At 37.2% G+C, this 20,031-nt stretch overlaps 2 protein-coding genes and 1 pseudogene across 7 annotated transcripts; all 3 read left to right on the forward strand.

Moving 5' to 3' along the window:
• Positions 1–713: 713 nt before the first annotated feature.
• Positions 714–7,495, forward strand: LOC148550096 (uncharacterized). Of its 4 annotated transcripts, XM_088496635.1 has the most exons (5): positions 714–748; positions 864–963; positions 5,745–6,336; positions 6,418–7,019; positions 7,098–7,495. In XM_088496635.1, the coding sequence occupies exons 3-5, from the start codon at positions 5,772–5,774 to the stop codon at positions 7,272–7,274; spliced, it is 1,344 nt and encodes a 447-aa protein (XP_088352761.1). In that variant the 5' UTR covers positions 714–748; positions 864–963; positions 5,745–5,771; the 3' UTR covers positions 7,275–7,495. The 4 variants fall into 4 exon arrangements, with proteins under 4 accessions (XP_088352761.1, XP_088352762.1, XP_088352759.1 ...); XM_088496636.1 differs by having other exon boundaries at positions 5,745–7,019; XM_088496633.1 differs by lacking the exon at positions 714–748 and having other exon boundaries at positions 892–963; positions 5,758–7,019.
• Positions 945–18,384, forward strand: LOC107612823 (uncharacterized). Of its 2 annotated transcripts, none has more exons than XM_088496638.1 (3): positions 945–975; positions 13,858–13,962; positions 17,980–18,384. In XM_088496638.1, exons 2-3 carry the CDS (start codon positions 13,887–13,889, stop codon positions 18,081–18,083), a joined length of 180 nt encoding a protein of 59 aa, XP_088352764.1. In that variant the 5' UTR covers positions 945–975; positions 13,858–13,886; the 3' UTR covers positions 18,084–18,384. The 2 variants fall into 2 exon arrangements, with proteins under 2 accessions (XP_088352764.1, XP_088352763.1); XM_088496637.1 differs by lacking the exon at positions 945–975 and adding an exon at positions 12,520–12,894.
• LOC110266156 (uncharacterized) lies at positions 987–5,519 on the forward strand (annotated as a pseudogene). Its single transcript, XR_015895884.1, has 4 exons — positions 987–2,860; positions 3,152–5,185; positions 5,282–5,340; positions 5,461–5,519. The product of XR_015895884.1 is annotated as an uncharacterized LOC110266156 (transcript).
• Positions 18,385–20,031: the final 1,647 nt, after the last annotated feature.

Here is a 20,031-nt window from a genome sequence, read left to right on the forward strand (position 1 = left end):
CAAATTGAATTTCTTTTATATTTTGATTTTTTAATCTAAATTATTTAAATAATTTTAAAGACTCATTTGGAAACTTTAAAAATAATTTTTTTTGAGTTTTTAACTTATGAAAGTAGTAGTATTAATATTTGGTGCAAATTTCAAAGTCAAATTATAGTTTTTTTTAAAAATTATTTAAAAATTTATAAAAAAATTAAAAAAATAACCTTTCTCATAATATTATTACTTTTTATCACATTTCCTTTAAAATAAGTATTTTTTGAACTAAAAACTTAAATACAAAATAATTTATTTATAAACAATTTTTAATATAACTATTTATTGTTTAAATTATTTTTTCAAAAATAACGTAATTTTAATCTGTATTAAGTAACTTATTTATAATTAATATGTTTACTAAAACTGGCCCTAACTTATGTATTGTTTAAATTACGTTTTTTTTGGTGACTAAAATTACGTTTACTCAAAAGTAACGTAATTAATATCTATTAAGTAACTTATTTATCTAAAAATCTATATTCAATTTAAAATCCAAAATTAAAAAAAAAAAAAACCTCATCTATGACTGAATTGGTGAATCCACAATCCAGTTTCACACGCACAACCGTGTTAATGGTCTTTCCTCTTCGGCTCTTCCCTCTTGGTGCTTCCTTGCTTCTGGATCAGTGGCTCAAGGATCTGAAAGCGAGCTTGCTTTGCTCCGTGTCGCCAAGGTCACTGGTGGTGCCCTCAATAAGCCCTCCAAGATGTAAAAGATCTGTTCTTTGATGGGTTGCTTTCTTTCTTTAACAGTTTGATTGCTTATGCATTTAAGGTGTTTGTGTTAATGCCATTTTCATTTTGGGGTTTTTTTTTTGTTGCAGCAAGGTTGTGAGGCTGTTCATTGCTCAAGTGTTGACAGTGATTTCTCAGAAGCAGAAGGCTATCTTGAGGAAGCTGCCTTTCGAGAGGCAATTGTTAAGGGTCAGTCTCCAGGTTCATTCATCTTTCATAATTCTATTCACTTTTAATATGATTACTTCCACTTTCTCACTTCACGAGTTTCCGGGGATTTGATTTCTTTAAAAAATCATGGGATGTGAAGATCTGAGGATTCAATTTTTAATATTATTGGAAATGACTTCCACTTTCTTCTTCTGTTCTATCCCTTTTTGTTATGTGTTCTCTCTATCATTTGGATTTGTTTCCTTTTGCTGCCGTTTCTTTTGTATTTTTTTTTTAAAACAAGAGCTCAACACAATAAAGTGAGCAAAAAGAACTAGCAATACACCACAAACCTACTAAAAGAACTAACACAAAATCAAGAGCTCAACACAATAACGTAGAGCAAAGAACTAGAAAACCACCACAAGCCTACAAGAAGCAGTAACATGATAAGGTCCCGGTGTCATCTTCGGCATAGCCATCAACAACCCAGAGGATCAACACCTTTCCATTCATTAACGCTGGTCGCGGACATGTGGATAACTTGTGCAACATCTTTGCTTTGATTCTGGAAGATCCGCCTATTTCTTTCCAACCATATATTCCAAATAATTGCGCTAAAACACCTTAGTCACTGCTTTCGAGCCTCCGTACTCCTCGATTCCTCTGTCCAACTTAGAAAATGCTCTTTCATCGTACCCGGGCAAGACCATTGGTATCCACGTCCTGATTTTCAAGCACTCCACACCTGCCAAGCGAATGCACAGTCTAAAAACAAGTGATGTACCCATTCCACATCATTATTGCATAAAACACATACGTTATCTTCCTGTCTAATAATGCCAAAACGACTCAACCTATCCTTTGTATTCACCCTGCCTATCAACACAAACCAAGTAAACAGCTCCACTATTTGTGGAACCAAACCTTTCCAAATAGTTCTTTTTGTATTTTATTTAATTTATTTTCCGCCCTTAAAATTCTCCTTTTGTTCTTATTGCTTTTGGACATAAAATTATTGTGAAAATGACTTTAGATGTGTGTTGTAGCAGCATCTATAATTTTTAGCTTTTTTTTTTTGTGACATTTCACTTTGATTTGTGTATGTCCTATTATTTCCCAATAAGTTACCGACCTGAATTGAGTTTTGAAAAGCAAGATTTCTTCCTTTTATTTTCAGTTACCCACTCCAGTTGGAAATTCCTTCACAAAGATTAATATTAGATTACAAAATCCCCAAACACTGGCTCACGCGTTTTTCATGATGCGAAGCTAAGCGAAGTTCTTATAGAGAAATGCAAGGATATCCGGGTAGATGAAAGGATGCAAGGTCTTATAGAGAAGAGGGAGATGAGTAGTTTAGAACTAGGTTGGGTTGCGTTTGGTGTCTCCGGGTTTGTTTGGTAAACTCAAATTCGAAATTCTTGATCTTCTCGCTCCTTATCATCGCAGTTTGAGGGAGTAAATACCCATAGTAGTCCCTGAGATTCACGCAATTACTCATAGTAATCCCTAAGATTTCGATTTCCCTATTGTAGTCCTCCAGATAGAGCTCCGAGCACTCAAACTAGTCCCTGGCCATATTTCAGGTGATGACTCATCACCGGAACGCTGACGTGGCCTAGGATTGCCACGTGGGACATGTCCAAAACGACGTCGTTTTGGGTTTGGCGCCCTTGAAAGCCAAAAACGACGCCGTATAGTTGTTACTTAATATGAAAAACAGTTTTCTCCACCAACACAAACACTTCGTCTCTTCTTCTTCCACCTTCTGAGTTCTTCTTCATCTCCCCAACAATGGCGTAGCCGTAGGGTTGTATGTGCTGGGTTAACAAAAATTTGAGAGAGGAAGTCATCTAATCAGAAGTTGTTGTTGCTCTTCCCTTCCCTTTGTTCACCACAAAGACGAGGTTCTGACGTTGTGATCGGACTCAAGGTAACCTTTTTTTTTTTTTAAGTTTGCATTTTGAATACAGTATTGTTTGATGATAGCATTGGTCAGTGTTGTTGAGGTTCTGGAGTTTTGGTGTCATTGTAGTGTCTAGGGTTTGAATGTTGGTTGGGGTTTGTGGGGTTGCTGTAATACCAATGAAACAGGGAAGAAACAGGGATTAGTATGGAGGTTTGAAAAAAAAAGTTTTCTTGTGGTGATTATTTTTCCTTTTTAATGCATGAGTAGGCTTTCAAATTCTCCCTATGTATTGTAAAAATTTTAAATTTCTTGCAGATGGAGGAGAAGTTGGACATCATGTTTCATCATGGGGGTGACTTCAAAAAAAATGCAGAAGGAATTATGATATATTCTCCGGACAATAAGGCCTGTTTAGGTGATCTAGACACTGATACTTTGGATGTGTTCTACATAAGGAACTACCATAGGGAGCTTGGGTACAATGACATTAAACAGTGCTGGTGGTATGTTCCTGGAAAATGTTTGGAGAAGGGGTTGAGAAATGTAAACAGTGACATAGAGATAAGAGAGATGGTGAATTGTGCTAGGACAAATGAGGGATTGATTGATATATATTTCGAGCATACAGTGTCAGTGCCGGAGGTGTTAGAGGGAGATAACACAGTTGTGTACTTGGATGATCATGGTGGAGAGGGATGTAATGCAGGTACAGATACTGATGTGAGTCCCCCAGTTACAGAGACTCATGCAATCATAGTTGCTCCTCCTATCCCTAAGGTTGTACCCAACACTTCTTGCAAATCCAGTCCCAAAAAAAACAGAACATCTCCACGGCAATCACAACCATCACACTCCAAAACTGCCAATCCTTCCAAGACAACCAAACCTGTGAAGAAGAACAACTCCCCAAAAGTCACCAAGCCCACCAAGCCCACCCAGCTCACCAAGCCCACCAAAATCAGCCAGCCCACGAAATCCAGTCAGAACACCAAATCAGATAGGAGCAAGAAGCAGAAACTGTTTAAGAGACCAAGTATTTCCAGGAGACCCTGCACACGGTCTGCTGCTAGAGGATTTACTAGCAAAGTGTTTAACAATGAAGTTCCCTTTGATGTATCTTCTGATTCCTCTGATAGTGAAGAGGATAGCATGTTCAAGCCAGGTCCGGATGAGGGTAGTTCCTCTGAATCTGAGGCTACAGGGATTGATCCTAAAACTGGGAGTAGGATTAGGAGAAACATGATACATGCTACGGTGGGTAAGAGAAATATTAGTCCACTAGGTAAAGGGAAGGAGAAGATATTACATGAAGACGATGGTTTGGTGGAGGAGGTGAGCGACGCTGAGGTTGACCTTGGGTTTGTGGGTTGTGTTCATGAAGGGGTAGAGGATGACCTAGACCCAGGTGTTGACTCAGATGGCACCAATTCTTGGCACTCGGAGGAGATGAAGACGCCTCCAAACTCAGAAGATGAGCTGGAGGAAGGAAATGAATCTGAAGAGGCAAATTCGCTGTTTAGGGAGGGTGCAAGGTTTGGAGAGCTGCACCTTGAGGTAGGCATGAAGTTCGAAACTAAATGGGAATTTAGAGAAGCTGTGAGAGAATATACAATCCAAGAGGGAAGGAGCATAAAGATAGTGAAAAATGATAACATTAGGTACAGGGCGGTGTGTAAGGTGAAAGAGTGCCCATGGGTGGCTTATGCATCAAGAGACCATGAAGACACATGTTGACAAATTAAGACATTCAATGATGACCACACTTGCCCAAGAGAGGACAAGAATAGGGCTGCCAACAGGAATTGGGTATGCAGCAAGCTTGTGAAGAAGGTGAGAAAGTATCCAAATTTTAGACACTGCGAGGCTACAACTTACTTCAAGACACGGTTTGACTTGACTCTGAATAAAAACTCAATATCCAGGGCATTAATGGATGCAAGAAGTGTAGTGTATGGGGATGAAAAAGAACAATATAGGATGGTTAGGGATTATGGTATGACGCTGTTGAAGACTAATCCCGGTTCCACTATACAAATATGCACCACCCCCCAACCAGATGGTGAAGTTACCTTTGATAGAATGTATATATGCTTAAGTGGCTGCAAAAACGGGTTCAAGGCTGGTTGCCGTCCTTTGATAGGTTTGGATGGTGCTTTCCTGAAGACCCGGTTTGGTGGACAGATTTTGTCAGCCGTGGGGTTAGATGCTAATCATCATATCTATGTCATAGCCTGGGCTATTGTCAGAGTGGAGAATACAGAGACATGGAGATAGTTTCTCGAGCTACTTCATCAGGACTTGGGTCATTATAAAGAGCATGACTGGTGCTTCATATCGGATATGCAAAAGGTGTGACTTAATTTGAATGTCTCTATTTGATTTTATGTGATCTTATATTAAGAATTGTTTTGTTATGCTTTCTGTGAATGATTGTGCTTTCATTAGATTTGGCTGGTTAGCTTTTAGTGTAAGACCTTTGATCATTGGATTATTGGATTTTGGTGGTTAGTTATAAGGGAATTCAGATTTCTGCTGTTATGCTTACTTGAATAATTGTAGCTTCCATTCGAGTATGATGGTTATTTATTTTGTTAAGAATTTTGCTGTTTTGCTTATCTGTATAGACTGTGAGATGATTGGATCTTCATGGTTACTTATTAGGTGTGCTGTTATGCTTGCTTGAAGAATTGTGCTTTCATTATGATTGTAGTGCATCTTATAGAGAACTTGTAATTACTGGTTTTGTCATTAATCGAGCTGTTCTATTAAACGCTAGGGACCTTTATGGGTCACGACCCTCAATTATAGGGACTATTATGGGGATGTTAATCAAATGTTAGGGACTATTATGTGTAACGATTATAATGTCAGGGACGATTATGTGTCTAACATTTACTGAATTTGGTAGGGACTGATATCAGCAGTGAAAGCGGTGATGCCTGATGTGCATCACCGTTTCTGCGTCTGGCATTTATGGAAAAATTTCAACAAGAACTGGAAGGACTTACAGCTAAGGGGACTTCTGTGGGAATGTGCAAGGGCAACAACATACCAAGAATTCAGGGATGGAATGGAGAAGATCAAAAGGTTAAATGAGGATGCCTGGGCATACTTAGAGAAGTGGCCTATGAATGCTTGGACCAGAAGCTTATTCAGTCATAAGCCGAAATTGGATAGCATCTGTAACAACGCCTGCGAAGTGTTCAATGCTAAGATCAAGGATGCACGAGCCAAACCCATCATAACATTGCTGGAGGAGGTAAGGATGTTTGTTATGCGAACCATAGCGAAAAACAAGGTGAAGCTGCAGAATCACACCGGGAAGCTCACACCTGTTATAAAGAGCAGGCTGGAGAAGGTGAGGAAAGAATCCAAGCATTGGAAGCCTATTTGGACTGGGGATAACGGATACGAAAAATTTGAGGTGCACAGACATCCAACCAACCATGTTGTGGACATAGGAAAGAGACTGTGCACATGCCAATTTTGGATGCTAACGGGTAAGTTAATTGTGTTTATGCATTTTACTTTCTTCAGCCATAACTATTATCATGGTTCCTCTCACTGTTTGGCACCTGCAGGTATCCCGTGTGTGCACGCTTGTGCTGCCCTGTCTCGTGTGAACAAACAGCCAGAAGACTTTTGTCACAGATGGCTGACCATGGAGTCATACAAGGAAACTTATAACCACCACATTAATCCAATTCCGGGTCAACCACTGTGGGAAAAAGCAGAGGACTGTAACAGGCCACATGCCCCTAAAATCAAGACAAAACCTGGAAAACTAAAGATGAAGCGGAGGATGGATGCGGACGAGAAGAGTGCTTCTGGAACTAAGAAGCCTAAAGTTGACCCAAAACTCTCAGGCAACACTGCAGATGGTGTACACCTAAAGAGACAGCTGGGTGCATTTACATGCAGTTACTGTGGTGATAAGGGGCATACAAAGAGAGGCTGCAAAAAGAAAAAAGATGCTGATGCTGCTACTGCTGCTGCTGCAGCAGCAGCCGCTGCCGCTGCCGCCAAGGCAGCTGAGAAGAAGAAAAATGATGAATTTCATACTGTGCCTGAGAAGCCGGTTCATCAGCCCCAACACGTGTCTGGCCAAGCAGATTTGGGAAGCAATCCCCAGGAGATCGAATTAACTCAGCCTTCTGCTTCTGAGCAAGAGGATTCTGAAAAGGTAACTAAAATTTTACATTTGAGTATGTTGTTATTTCCATGCATAAATAGTAGTTAATGCCACTTATTTCTCCTATAGGATCCTGCACCGAAAAGACCTTCCAAGCTGTCACCACGAAGACGATCCTCTAATCAGCCAACCGCACCAACGGTGAATCCCTTGCAGGGTGCATCTTCAGCAACATCTTCAAAGTTTGCCAACTTGATGCAGTTCATCCCAACGCCAGGATTTAGGCCTCCAAGAAAGAAGAATTGAATACTAGATATATGTACTTAGGAGTTTCTGTTTTGTGTTTTGTTATTAGTATTTTCCATCGTATAATGACTAGATGGTAAACTGTGATGCAAAGGCCTTTTTGGTATGCCTTGGCCTTGCTGTTGATGAAACTACTGATAGCAGCAACATGGTTTCTAGGCTGCCTTTTACAGTCAACTTTTGTTGTTTCTTGATAGACAATGGAATTTATGTTAATATGCTATGCTATGTGCTTTACCATTCAAGAAGCAGTTTCTTTATTTTTTTCATACACAATGGAATTTAAATTAACAACAATTTCATAGTTAGTAAAACTTTTCATTCCATCAAGAAGCAGATTTTTACAAATGTTGATAACAAGGAACCCAAAACCACCAATTCATTCATCATTTACAATACAGGATCACCAACAACACTGTCAATACACACACACCTAACACTAACAACTGGGTCATCACTTTTTGCATCTGGACATCCTCCTCCAACCTTCGAAGCCTCCAATCAACGTTGATCTTCACTTCATCACCACACGATTCTGACTTTTCAACCTGTTCCTCATTCACAGAATCTGCCCACACAAAAAGCCCGCACCATCTCTTCCCACTTGTCTGCAACCAATAAAGGATCAAAGTTTGGAGAGGAACAGCACAAAAACAGTCAGGGGAGGCATAACAACACAAGAACAGTCAGGGGAGGAGAATAACAGCAACAAAAGTGATTACTCTAACCTACATTATAATTGGGGCAGCCATAGAACGGTTTGTTCGGATTCGAATCTGTGCCAGACCATCTGAGAACTGGCCTACAGCCACAGCCGCACCATTCTGGCGGCGCCGATCTTCTGCTCTTCGTTTGCGTTCTACTCCGATTCCAGCTAGATGGGAAACGAACAGAGCTTCCACCCCCAGTGCTACCTCCACCAATCATCGACATCAGTAACAATCCCGGATGAGAGTGCATGAACAGGAACAATTGTATGGAAGAGGAAGAAGAAGAGGTGAACAAGACGAAGAGGGGAGGTGTATGAGAATTTGGGGATTTAGGGTTAATTATACTACGAGGGACCAATCTGGGTAAAAATTGGAACTTAGCCAGCTCAGCTAGCCGTTGGCAGCAGTCCAGCGTGGCAATCCTAGGCCACGTCAGCGTTCCGGTGATGAGTCATCACCTGAAATATGACCAGGGACTAATTTGAGTGCTCGGAGCTCTATCTGGAGGACTACAATAGGGAATTCAAAATCTTAGGGATTACTATGAGTAATTGCGTGAATCTCAGGAACTACTATGGGTATTTACTCCAGTTTGAGGGCTTCAAGTCCCAAACAAATTTCGGATGAGGCAGGGATATATCCCGAGTGAAGAAGAATTTGATGTTCCTTGTGCGCAATATTCGGTCGCACAGCCACTCGGGTACAAGGTTCTGAAAATCGAACCGATCATCAAACCGTTTTAGTCACTGGTTTATTGGTTTATTGGTTCAACTGGTTCAACCGGTGGTTCAATCAAAAAAACTGTTTTAGAATAAAATAATATATAAATTATAAATAAACATCCTAAAATATCTTCCAAATCTAAAACACTACACAAAAAATCATCAACCAAAAAGGATTTCAGATTAACCAGATTAATTTTGTGATAAAGTATCAGAAATTTAATGGATTTCAGACTAATAACATTTATTTTTTCATCTTTACAGATGATATTAAATTTCATATACATATACTATATATGGGTTTATTTTTTATTTTTTGGACCGAATATTAGAAACATTAATTATCACACACTGCACTCTTTCCCGCTACTGTTTATTGAGCTTAGCCAATAGCACTTTTAAGTTTCAATTCGTCTACCAATTAGCAGTGATTTTCTAATAACAAAGTCAAAAACCAATTGGTTGTTTTTGGTCTTTTATCATGTATGTAAGTATGTTAATTAACAGGGACAAAGCAACGTTCTGAATAACAAAATTGTTAGCATAAAAATTAATAAAGATTAATAAAGATAAACATAAGATTGATTATAATGAACAAGTAATAGTTTCACAATTTTAACATGGCCTGAAGTGATCTTAGTGGATGATCATGAACAAACTCTACTAAAAAACAGGATGAAAAACCAAAAAGAAAGGAAAACTTGGAATGCTAGAACACTGTAATTGCTATTTAGAAAATCAATATAGTAACAATGTTATTGAGTTTGCACATATATGTTCAAGACTCATCCCAAGACTCCTTTTTAACAAAACTAATCTCAATTGATATACTAGATATATATTTCTTATAACTAACAGAACTTAATTTTACTAAGTGACTTCACTATCTTTTGTACCCTTTGTCAAGTATAAATTAACTAATTTAGTTAATACACAGCTCCAAACACAGCAAGTAATCTGCTTCATACACTCCTCAATAACAGTGAACTATGCTTCATAAACAACTCAAATTGTCAAAATCAAATTTCAAGAAATGCATAATTTATCAAGCATGGCAAAGCTAAGTTCTCAAACAAAATTTTAATTGAACACAGAATCACAACATAACAGAGCACAAAATACAGCAGAGTATATCACAATAGCATTGAGCAAAGCTAATCAATAATAAATTAAACATTCAATAATTAATCAATCATTCAATAATTAATATAATATCTGAACGAAAAATAAAAACAAAAAGAAAAACAAGCATTAGCAGTGAGCAGAGAAGCCATTGCCTTCTTCGATCTGAGCAGTCTGGGCAGAGTATGAGGAAAAGTGGTTGAGTGCGACGGACGACGGTGACCAGGCGACAAGCACGATGACGGACGGCGGCAGAAGCGTGGCTGAGCAGAGGTAGACCAGACGACGGACGTGGAGAACGAGGAAGAAGCTGTGATTGGTGAATGAGGAGAGGAGTTGGAGACTTGGATCACGACGACAACGACCAGACAAGGACAGAAGCTCTTGAGCGCGACGGACGGCGGCGGAAGCTATTGTAAGCTAGGGTTTCTTTTTGGGGGAAGATAGCTTCGTTTAAGAGAGTGAGAGTTGAGAGGAGTTGGGGTGAACAGAGGTTGGAGAGCTCAAGAACGACGATGGCGCGACAGACGTCGGCAGTGTCTCCTTCCTTGCAGCAGCGGTGGAGGCTCCTGCTAGGGTTTTGTTTTTTGTTTGAGAGTGAGTTTGAGAGGAGGAGGAGACTGAACGCCGAACGCTTTCCCTTGTTGTTTTTATCCGAAACCCAAAACAGCACCGGTCGGTCAGACCGGCCAGTTTTGCTGAAACGGTGCTGTTTTGGGTTTCGGATAAAAACAACAAGGGAAAGCGTTCGGCGTTCAGTCTCCTCCTCCACTCAAACTCACTCTCAAACAAAAAACAAAACCCTAGCAGGAGCCTCCACCGCTGCTGCAAGGAAGGAGACACTGCCGCCGTCCGTCGCGCCATCCTCATTCTTGAGCTCTCCAACCTCTGTTCACTCCAACTCCTCTCAACTCTCACTCTCTTAAACGAAGCTATCTTCCCCCAAAAAGAAACCCTAGCTTACAATAGTTTTCGCCGCTGTCCGTTGCGCTCAGGAGCTTCTGTCCTTGTCTGGTCGTTGTCGTCGTGATCCAAGTCTCCAACTCCTCTCTTCATCCACCAATCACAGCTTCTTCCTCGTTCTTCGCGTCCGTTGTCTGGTCTACCTCTGCTCAGCCACGCTTCTGCCTCCGTCCGTCATCGTGCTTGTCGCCTGGTCACCGTCGTCCGTCGCGCTCAACCACTTTTCCTCGTACTCTGCCCAGACTGCTCAGATCGAAGAAGGCAATGGCTTCTCTGCACACTGCTAATGCTTGTTTTTCTTTTTGTTTTTATTTTTCGTTCAGATATTATATTAATTATTGAATGATTGATTAATTATTGAATGTTTAATTTATTATTGATTAGCTTTGCTCAATGCTGTTGTGATATACTCTGCTGTATTTTATGCTCTGTTATGTTGCGATTCTGTGTTCAATTAAAATTTTGTTTGAGAACTTAGCTTTGCCATGCTTGATAAATTATGCATTTCTTGAAATTTGATTTTGACAATTTGAGTTGTTTATGAAGCATAGTTCACTGTTATTGAGGAGTGTATGAAGCAGATTACTTGCCGTGTTTGGAGCTGTGTATTAACTAAATTAGTTAATTTATACTTGACAAAGGGTACAAAAGATAGTGAAATCACTTAGTAAAATTAAGTTCTGTTAGTTATAAGAAATATATATCTGGTATATCAATTGAGATTAGTTTTGTTAAAAAGGAGTCTTGGGATGAGTCTTGAATATATATGTGCAAACTCAATAACATTGTTACTATATTGATTTTCTAAATAGCAATTACAGTGTTCTAGCATTCCAAGTTTTTCTTTCTTTTTGGTTTTCCATCCTTTTTTTAGTAGAGTTTGTTCATGATCATCCACTAAGATCACTTCAGGCCATGTTAAAATTGTGAAACTATTACTTGTTCATTATAATCAATCTTATGTTTATCTTTATTAATTTTTATGCTAACAATTTTGTTATTTAGAACGTTGCTTTGTCCCTGTTAATTAACATACTTACATACATGATGAAAGACCAAAAACAACCAATTGGTTTTTGACTTTGTTATTAGAAAATCACTGCTAATTGGTAGACGAATTGAAACTTGAAAGTGCTATTGGCTAAGCTCAATAAACAGTAGCGGGAAAGAGTGCAGTGTATGATAATTAATGCTTCTAATACTCGGTCCAAAAAATAAAAAATAAACCCATATATAGTATATGTATACGGAATTTAATATCATCTGTAAAGATGAAAAAATAAATGTTATTAGTCTGAAATCCATTAAATTTCTGGTACTTTATCACAAAGTTAATCTGAAATCCTTTTTGGTTGATGATTTTTTGTGTAGTGTTTTAAATTTGGAAGATATTTTAGGATGTTTATTTATAATTTATATATTATTTTATTCTAAAACGGTTTTTTCGATTGAACCACCGGTTGGACTAATAAACCAGTAAACCCGTGACTAAAGCGGTTTGATAACCGGTCCGATTTTTAGAACCTTGTTTATAAGTTAAACCAAATCGTAATGAATTTCGGTTCGCGGTTCAACCGGTCGGACCGGGCGGTCCGTTCCGGTTTTCAGAACCTTGCTCGGGTATAATGAACCGGTTCTTTGTGGTTCATTTGTGGTGGAATTCTGAGCTTTGGTCTAGCTCCATCTATTTTCCGGCCTTAGAAGATCCAAGAAGAAGGAAGGTGTAGCATTGGTATTCTCTTCGAATGGCATTAGCAGGAGTGGGTGGGTATCATTGGTAACCGAGCTTGGCAATTGGTGGCTATGAATACCTGCTCGTGATTTTTCCCCCTTCAGGGGAGGGAGTTCAAGCATAGGGAAGGGTTGGGGATCGGGTTTCCAACTGGTTGGGATTTATCGGCTTCGGGTTCGGGTTCTGTATAGGACTCGGCTTGTTTTTGACTGTCCTTGATATACTCTCCTTATAACACACCAATGCTGACCCGAATAAGTTCACACAATCCCCAAATTGACAACCCGATCCGTTGCCACAAGAATACTACCTGGAAAGTGGACACATTTTTCATTCCTGCGGTGAGCAAAGTCTTTTCTAGAGTAACTGAGGTAATCCCTTTTCTTCCCTTTTTCAATCAATCGTTTGCTGATAGTAGCGTGGTTTCTATTGATTGAAGATGGACTCTGTCTTCTACGTTTTTCAATATCAATTGAGAGTTCGTTTCGTGTGTTGGGACTGCGTTCCGGGACCCATTCTCCATTCTGTTGGGTTTAAGTCTATGTCTATGTTATTGAATTCACGGTGGATAATTTCTCTCGTTTGAAAGTGTGGAATTTGTTTTTGTTGTTATTTGATTTTATCTTTTCATGTATTTATTTATTTTGGTGTCTGCTAAATGATGGGATAGAATCTTGTATTCTTATATTCCTTCCTCAGCTCTTCATGCTTTATTTTGAATATTTTATTTCCTAATTATATGAATATATCAGAATATGCTTGTGTTTGTGTACTCCGTAGAATGCACTGTTTACAATTGAGTGTGGGAGAAACCCAAGTTCTAAGTTTTCATGTCATTCTTCAGCATTTATATAGTATGAATAGGTTTGTTGTAGGATTCTATTCTAAAATTTATCTAGTTGTCTGAGAGTTTGTAACTAAGTATTGATTAATGAATAGTCTAGAGTTATGTCTTGTGGGAACTAATCCTTCAAATAAACTTTATTTGTTTGACTAAGTTATTGACCATGTTATGTTTATGTTGCGAATGATAATTCTTGAGGAGGAAAGTGGGGGTAATGGGGAATGCATGGGAAAATAGTTGATAATTGAGTGTGGAAGAAAAGAATATTTTAAGTTAGAGAGGTGCTCTTGAACATATCTTCTCATTCTTTGAATGAAATTCTTGAGTTCTTTTACAATTTTTGCTATCTTTTTATTTGGCTAAACCATAGCTCTTCACCCTCTGTGATGAAGATTTGATATTCACGAATAGATAGATCAGCAAGTTTTTACTTATTTTACTTGGCTAAGTATTTCATCCATAAAATTCCCCATCTTACCTTGCCTTTCAGACCAAAGCTTCTTCCCTTCTCTTGATGACATGGGAGCCAGAGGAGTTGTCGGGGACAAGTGGTCCATGAGAATTCTTTGGGCTTGTGCTCTTGGAAGTGCTGCTGGTAAGCATTCTTGACTTTGTTTTGATGGATTTTTATTTCGCCAAATTTGTTAAACTGTCAAGAAACTATGATTTGAAATCTGTCTTTTCCCTTTTTAATGGGAGAAAATTTATGTTTAATTAATCTTATTTTCTTCTTGACTTTTTCCAATTGTAAATATATTTTTCTCTTCTAAATTTCTTCTTCGTTGGAGATATTAGAATATCTATGAATAAATGAGTTAGGATATTATATGGTCCGTTATGATATGATAGTTAATTGTGCATATCCTGTAATTGTGTATAGATTCCTTCTACCAAACTGTATAAACTTGCCTTTGCTGTGTAACCAACACACAAGAATTCTTATGTCTTTCTCTCCCTCTCACATTTACCATGGTATCCAGTGTTTAAAGAGGCTTATTTAGTTCGTGTGCCAAGGGGACACACGGTCCTTTTTTTCATTTTCTTTTCCCGTTGTTATCGTGCGTCTTTTCAGTTGCTAGAACCTCTCCTGCCCTATACAAGCGAGTTACTCTGGCAGCACCTTTTGTTGTATTTTTATTTTTTAGCTTTCCTCCACCAGTTCCTCCATTGTAGGTTCCACAACGCTTATGTCATTGGAGTTGTGTCGGCATGTGCTGCTCAGCCTTTAAACCAGAACTTCTGTCCGCCTTCTGACACCCCTTCACTTGCCAATTCTTCTCCTTGCAGCACACCCACCGCCATCCCTTTTGCTTGCGCATTCACGGTCTCGTTCCATTGCCACAGCTACCATCGTGCTCACCTTACTGTCGACTTTTCAGATCCGATTATTTTTCTCATCCGATCATGTTTGACCTTGCCCTTTTTTATTTTCGTTTTTGCCCCTGGATTTTTTTATTTCTTTCCCTCTCTACTGGTCATTCCTTTTTGTTCTCATGGCTGTTGCAAGTTCTACTTCCACTGCAAAAACTCCCATTTTTCACTAATTATGTTAGTGTACCCTTTACCATAGACAAATTGGATGGTAATAACTATATGACTCATGGTATTTTGATATGTTTTGGCGTACTATTCCCAAACAGGCTAAAATTGATGCGCAACTTTGCAGCCTCATCAAGAGCACCATCCATCCCTTTATTAAGCAATTTTTTTGTGCACGTCATTTGTTAAGTCGTCTAGATGCAGGCTAAAGGCCCTTTATACTAATGACACTCAGTGGTCCTATATAGTTTGCTAAGGCCTCATGAATGTCATTGCCCTTGTCAAGTTGATGGTCCTATGTCTTCTTATTTGGCAAAAATTCATGGTGCTCTCCATGATTTCAATGAATTGTTGCCTCCTGCAACAACTATAGAAAAAGAGTTGGAACAAAGTATCTCATTCTTTATGATTCTAGCCTTATATGTATTGCCTCGATTACTCTTCAACCTGTGATTTAATTTTTGGGTCCACGACTATTCCCTCCCTTAATAATACAATCTGGGGTCTCTCTACTTTGCATTCCTCAAAACCTCCTGTTGAGCCTACCATTAGTTCATTTGCCTTTGTCTCCCGAGCTATTGGTCGCGTCATTTTTTTGGTGGCCGCCAATGCCCAGAATGCTATCACTACCATTATTTGGGTCATACTATTTGTAAATTTTAGATTTTTCGTGGTCTCCTGCCACGGGCGATTAATGTTGCTCAAACAAATCCCACCACCACCTCAACTACTCCAAACCAATCCACATTATCCCTTGCAAAGTATGCTGATCTTTTTCAGTGATATCAGCATTGTTAAAATTCTAGTGCCACTGAGCATGTTTTTCGATTGATTGACATTCTACCTCTAGCTATTGTGTCCTCATTGCTGGCAATTTTATTTCTTGGAGAAGTCGAAATTTGGATGTGGTTGAAAGATCTAGTGCAGAAGTAGAATATTGTGCTATGGCATTGATCTCATGTGAGCTTATGTGGCTGAAACAACTTCCTGCAAAACTCAAATGTAGGATAATCAAACCTTAAGACACTTGTATGTGACAACTAGACGGCTTTGCACATTGCTTCTAATCACATTGAGATTGATTGACATTTCACTAGACAAAAGATACTCTCTAATAACTTTGCTACTAGCTTTGTCAAATTAAATGATCACTTGGTAGATCTCTTAACTAAAGTCTTATGAGGTCTTAGAATAACTTATTTATGTAACAAGCTTGGTGCATTCAGTCTTAGCTCAAGCTTGAGGTGGACTGTTAGAATTCTATGAATAAATTATTTATGATATAATCGGTTATTATACAGAAATTGTGTATATAATGTACTAATGGACTGAGTCCTTTTTTTTTGCTATATAAATATGGCTATTGTAAAATTAATTTTCAAGCAATATCTGCTGTGTAACCAAAACATACGAAATTTTATAGGAAAAATCTTTGTTTAATTATAATATTAAATTCTTAGTTTCAAACCGTTTTAACTAGAATTAGATCCATAAAATGAATACAATTAATGAATACAATTAGACTAAATGAAAAAACTTAAAAAGAATTTGTAAACCACATGATATATAATTGAAATTAACATTCAATTTTCTAATTTTATTTTTCATGACTCACGATAGTACCATATATTTTTAACATATTACAACTACATGATATTAAAAAATATAAATTATTTAAAGAAAAAATAATTTATGAATGTTATAACTAATGAATACAATTAGATCAAAATTAAAAAAAAATCTAAAAAATTATAAAGGTCTAGTGTTTTAGGAATTTATTACTTGATACATATGTTTAACAAACAAACAAAAAGAGTTTTGGTAATCAACCGAATTCTTCAAATACTTGTGCAAAACATTAGTAAGAATGGAGGAAAAAGAATAAGAGGCATAAAATTATATGAAAAGAGGAGATAGAGAAGATGTATGAAGTGAATATGATTTATATAGTAAACATAAGAAAAAGTGAGTATAAAATAAGAGGATGAATTATGCGTGAGTGAAAAAGAATCCTAAGTTATAATCTTATATAATAAACATAAGAAGTGAGTATAAAAAAGATGATAAATTATATTTATACCTGTTACGGATCCGACCCACGGATCCCGCATATCCGGTTACCCGGGGACAACCCGCTTCAACCCGAAGGCCCAAAAACCGGCCCTTCAAAGCCTCTAACCCAAATATCTCTCTTATCTTAGCTAAATAAGATAAGATAAGATATTCACCACCACCTATAAATAAGAGGACCCAGGTCCCTCCAGGTATTCATTCATTCCTCACACTTTCTACCTCTTAGATCCATTCTGACTTGAGCGTCAGAGTGTCTTTGCAGGTACCTCCCCCCATCGCTCCAGTCAAGCAATCCGGTTCCAGCCTTGCCCGCAGGTTCCCGATCCACCCTTCAATATGTACCGGAGACATCTCGTACAATACCTATTAAAGAGAAATATTATTAACATTGAAGATATATAAAAAACTAATTAAAAGTATAGAGTAACCTAAATAAAAATAAATGTAATGAGAGTGAGAAGAAAAGTAAAAAAGAATCCAAAGTTATATTAATGAGACACAAGAGGAGTTAGAACAAAAAAATTAAAACGTAATTTAATTAGATAAGTAGTAAGCAAATTGTGCCAAACAAATTACTTATGCTTACGTGGCATAGTATTAGAAAACTATAAGATTAATAATGCATTAGGAGATTACTTTGTGTTCTGTTTTAATATATTATAAATAGATAGATAGATTATTCTCATTATTCAATTATAATCTAACCAACTTGGGTTGGTCGAGTGGTTAGCTCACTCGTCCACTTAAGCAAGTGTCGAGGGTTCGAATCTCGTCTTGTGCATGCAGCAATCCATTGGCCAGCGGCAGACCCTTAAATGGAGTTCCGATCCGCGACAGATTAGTCCTTAGCCTTTCGGGTTGAGGGATACCGTGGGCAACCAAAAAAATTATAATCTTAAATTCTTAATTTCAACCATGTTTAATTATAGTGTTAATTTTTTCTTGAATTTGTTCAATTATAAGCTTGTGTTTATTGTTATTAATGACTATACTTGTCTAGGCCTATATATGGTTGCTGTAGACAGACAGAAGAAGAATAGGGAGAAGATCCTAGCCGAAGCTCTGAACATGGAATTAGGGGAAAACACTGGCAAAGATGCCTGAACTACAACATGATTTTGCCCCCCCAAAAAAAGAAAATAAATAAAAAAAGAAAAAGAAAAACTGTGTTATCATGCAGCCTAACAGATGCAGAATTGCCAGTCTTTTTTCTAAAAGTACCTTTTGATGCATAAGGTTTCTGCATTCATCTTTTTTTTTTTTTTCCCAAAGATAGGAAACTCGAACCCGCAACCTCTTAGATGAGTATGGGAAGACTATGCCATTTGAGCTATAACTCATTGGCTTCTGCATTCATCTTTTGTCCTTTTATTGGCAAGATAATCAAATAGTTTATTAAATTTTAGATGTGGCATATATATGTGTTGCAGTTTAGTATTTGTTGCAATTTCATCAAGAAACAAATCTCGGTATTTTCATTGAGTTAGCTAGTGAATAGTGGAAATTACGGATGAAGGCAAAAGCTTTATCCTGAAAAAGTATTTGAAATAAAAACATTGGTGTTAATTCTCCAAGGGTATATTTGGACTCCTTGAACTTGGAATTGATTTTGTTTGAAAATTGAAAAGTTTTTTTTGAATACATACAAAATAGGAATTGATTAGATATGTTTAGTACTAAATTCAAAGACTTTAATTTTTCAAAACGATTTAGTTGGATTGAAATGGTTCGATGCATTAAAAATGTAAAAAAAAAATGTTTTATCTTTTATGTATTAATATAAAAGAGACAATGTGGTTTGGGGTTCAAGATTAATATTAAGGGCATGAGATGATAAGGGGCTCATTTGATGGAGGACAGAGATAAGCGATTTGGGTTCAAGGTCTCTGTCGACGGTAATGGGGGTCACATGGTGGTGATTATTAATGAGGGAGCCTACATGAAGGAGGACAGAGATGGGGGATTAGGATTCTAATTTGTGTTTAAGCTCACACCTCAATATCATGATCTTGATAATCGACATCTAAAGACAAATGGATAAAATGGAGATTTCACACTTCTAAAAAGTTCCATTTTAAAGAACATGCAAAGAAGCTCAAGAAAAATTTTGAAAACTTGGCACCCTCATACATGAGAAAATCTATCAACTGTCGGCCAAGGGAGAAAGGACAAGTCTCATTGGACTAGTTGAGAGTGCAAAAAAATCTAATAATGCTTTTTAAATTTAGTGGAAGGCATAAATTATCTGTTGTTAAAATTTATTAGAAGATTTTTTTGGTGACTAATTTATTAGAAGATTTGATTTAATTTTAATTTGTTTAGTAGTATTTTTAGAAATTTTAAATTTAAATAAAATCTGATCTAATCTAATAAGATCAAATCTTATTTAAATTAGTTATCATATCTTTTAATTTTAGAGTCATATTTAAAAAGATTTGACTCACGTTTGGGTTAATATATTAGGGATCTATTGAAATACTTTTGTGAGTCATTTTAAAGAACTTTTGATGAATAAATTTTTTAGGTGTTAATATGCACGCTTTTTATGTGTGATCAAGTGAGGTGAGTGATTTACTTTGCTTGTTGCATGAAGAAATTTGAAGGATCCAGTCTAAAGATAATTCTTAGTGTTAGTTCTTTCAATTTCCAACTCTTTGATCTAGGTTGTCAATAACAGGTTCTTTGAAGGTTTAGTAGAAAAAACCCTTCTGTTAACCTAGGTTGCTAAGAACAAATTTCTTAGAGGTCTAGTAGGAAAATCTTTATCTATCTTTTTATATTTTCGCTGTCTTTTCTTAGTCTTTCAATTTCATCTGTATTTTCTTATCATTTAGTATTAGTTACAGGTAATAGGTAAATTCTTATTTATTTATACATTTATAGATTCTTGTTTAGTCTCTTTGTTTTTATCTTCTATTTTTACAAATTTACTTTAGAGTCACAAAAAATCGAAAACTCCAATTTTCTTATTTGATCTCTTGTTTTCTGAAATTATTATATTTTAAAGTCAGAGTCTGCAAAAGAAAAAAAAATCACCAAAAAAATAGAAAAA

This window comes from Arachis ipaensis, chromosome B8 (assembly GCF_059453495.1).
Source record: "Arachis ipaensis isolate K30076 ecotype BB chromosome B8, ASM5945349v1, whole genome shotgun sequence".
Taxonomy (NCBI): domain Eukaryota; kingdom Viridiplantae; phylum Streptophyta; class Magnoliopsida; order Fabales; family Fabaceae; genus Arachis; species Arachis ipaensis.

What these genes read in the sequence shown, in the direction of transcription:
- LOC107612823 (XM_088496638.1), top strand. Translation starts at nt 13,887, where the DNA reads ATGGGAGCCAGAGGAGTTGTCGGGGACAAGTGGTCCATGAGAATTCTT. An exon ending in TGCTCTTGGAAGTGCTGCTG is followed by an intron (nt 13,963 to 17,979) that starts GTAAGCATTCTT and finishes ATACTTGTCTAG; the next exon opens with GCCTATATATGGTTGCTGTA.
- LOC148550096 (XM_088496636.1), top strand. Translation starts at nt 5,772, where the DNA reads ATGCCTGATGTGCATCACCGTTTCTGCGTCTGGCATTTATGGAAAAAT. An exon ending in AGCAAGAGGATTCTGAAAAG is followed by an intron (nt 7,020 to 7,097) that starts GTAACTAAAATT and finishes TTTCTCCTATAG; the next exon opens with GATCCTGCACCGAAAAGACC.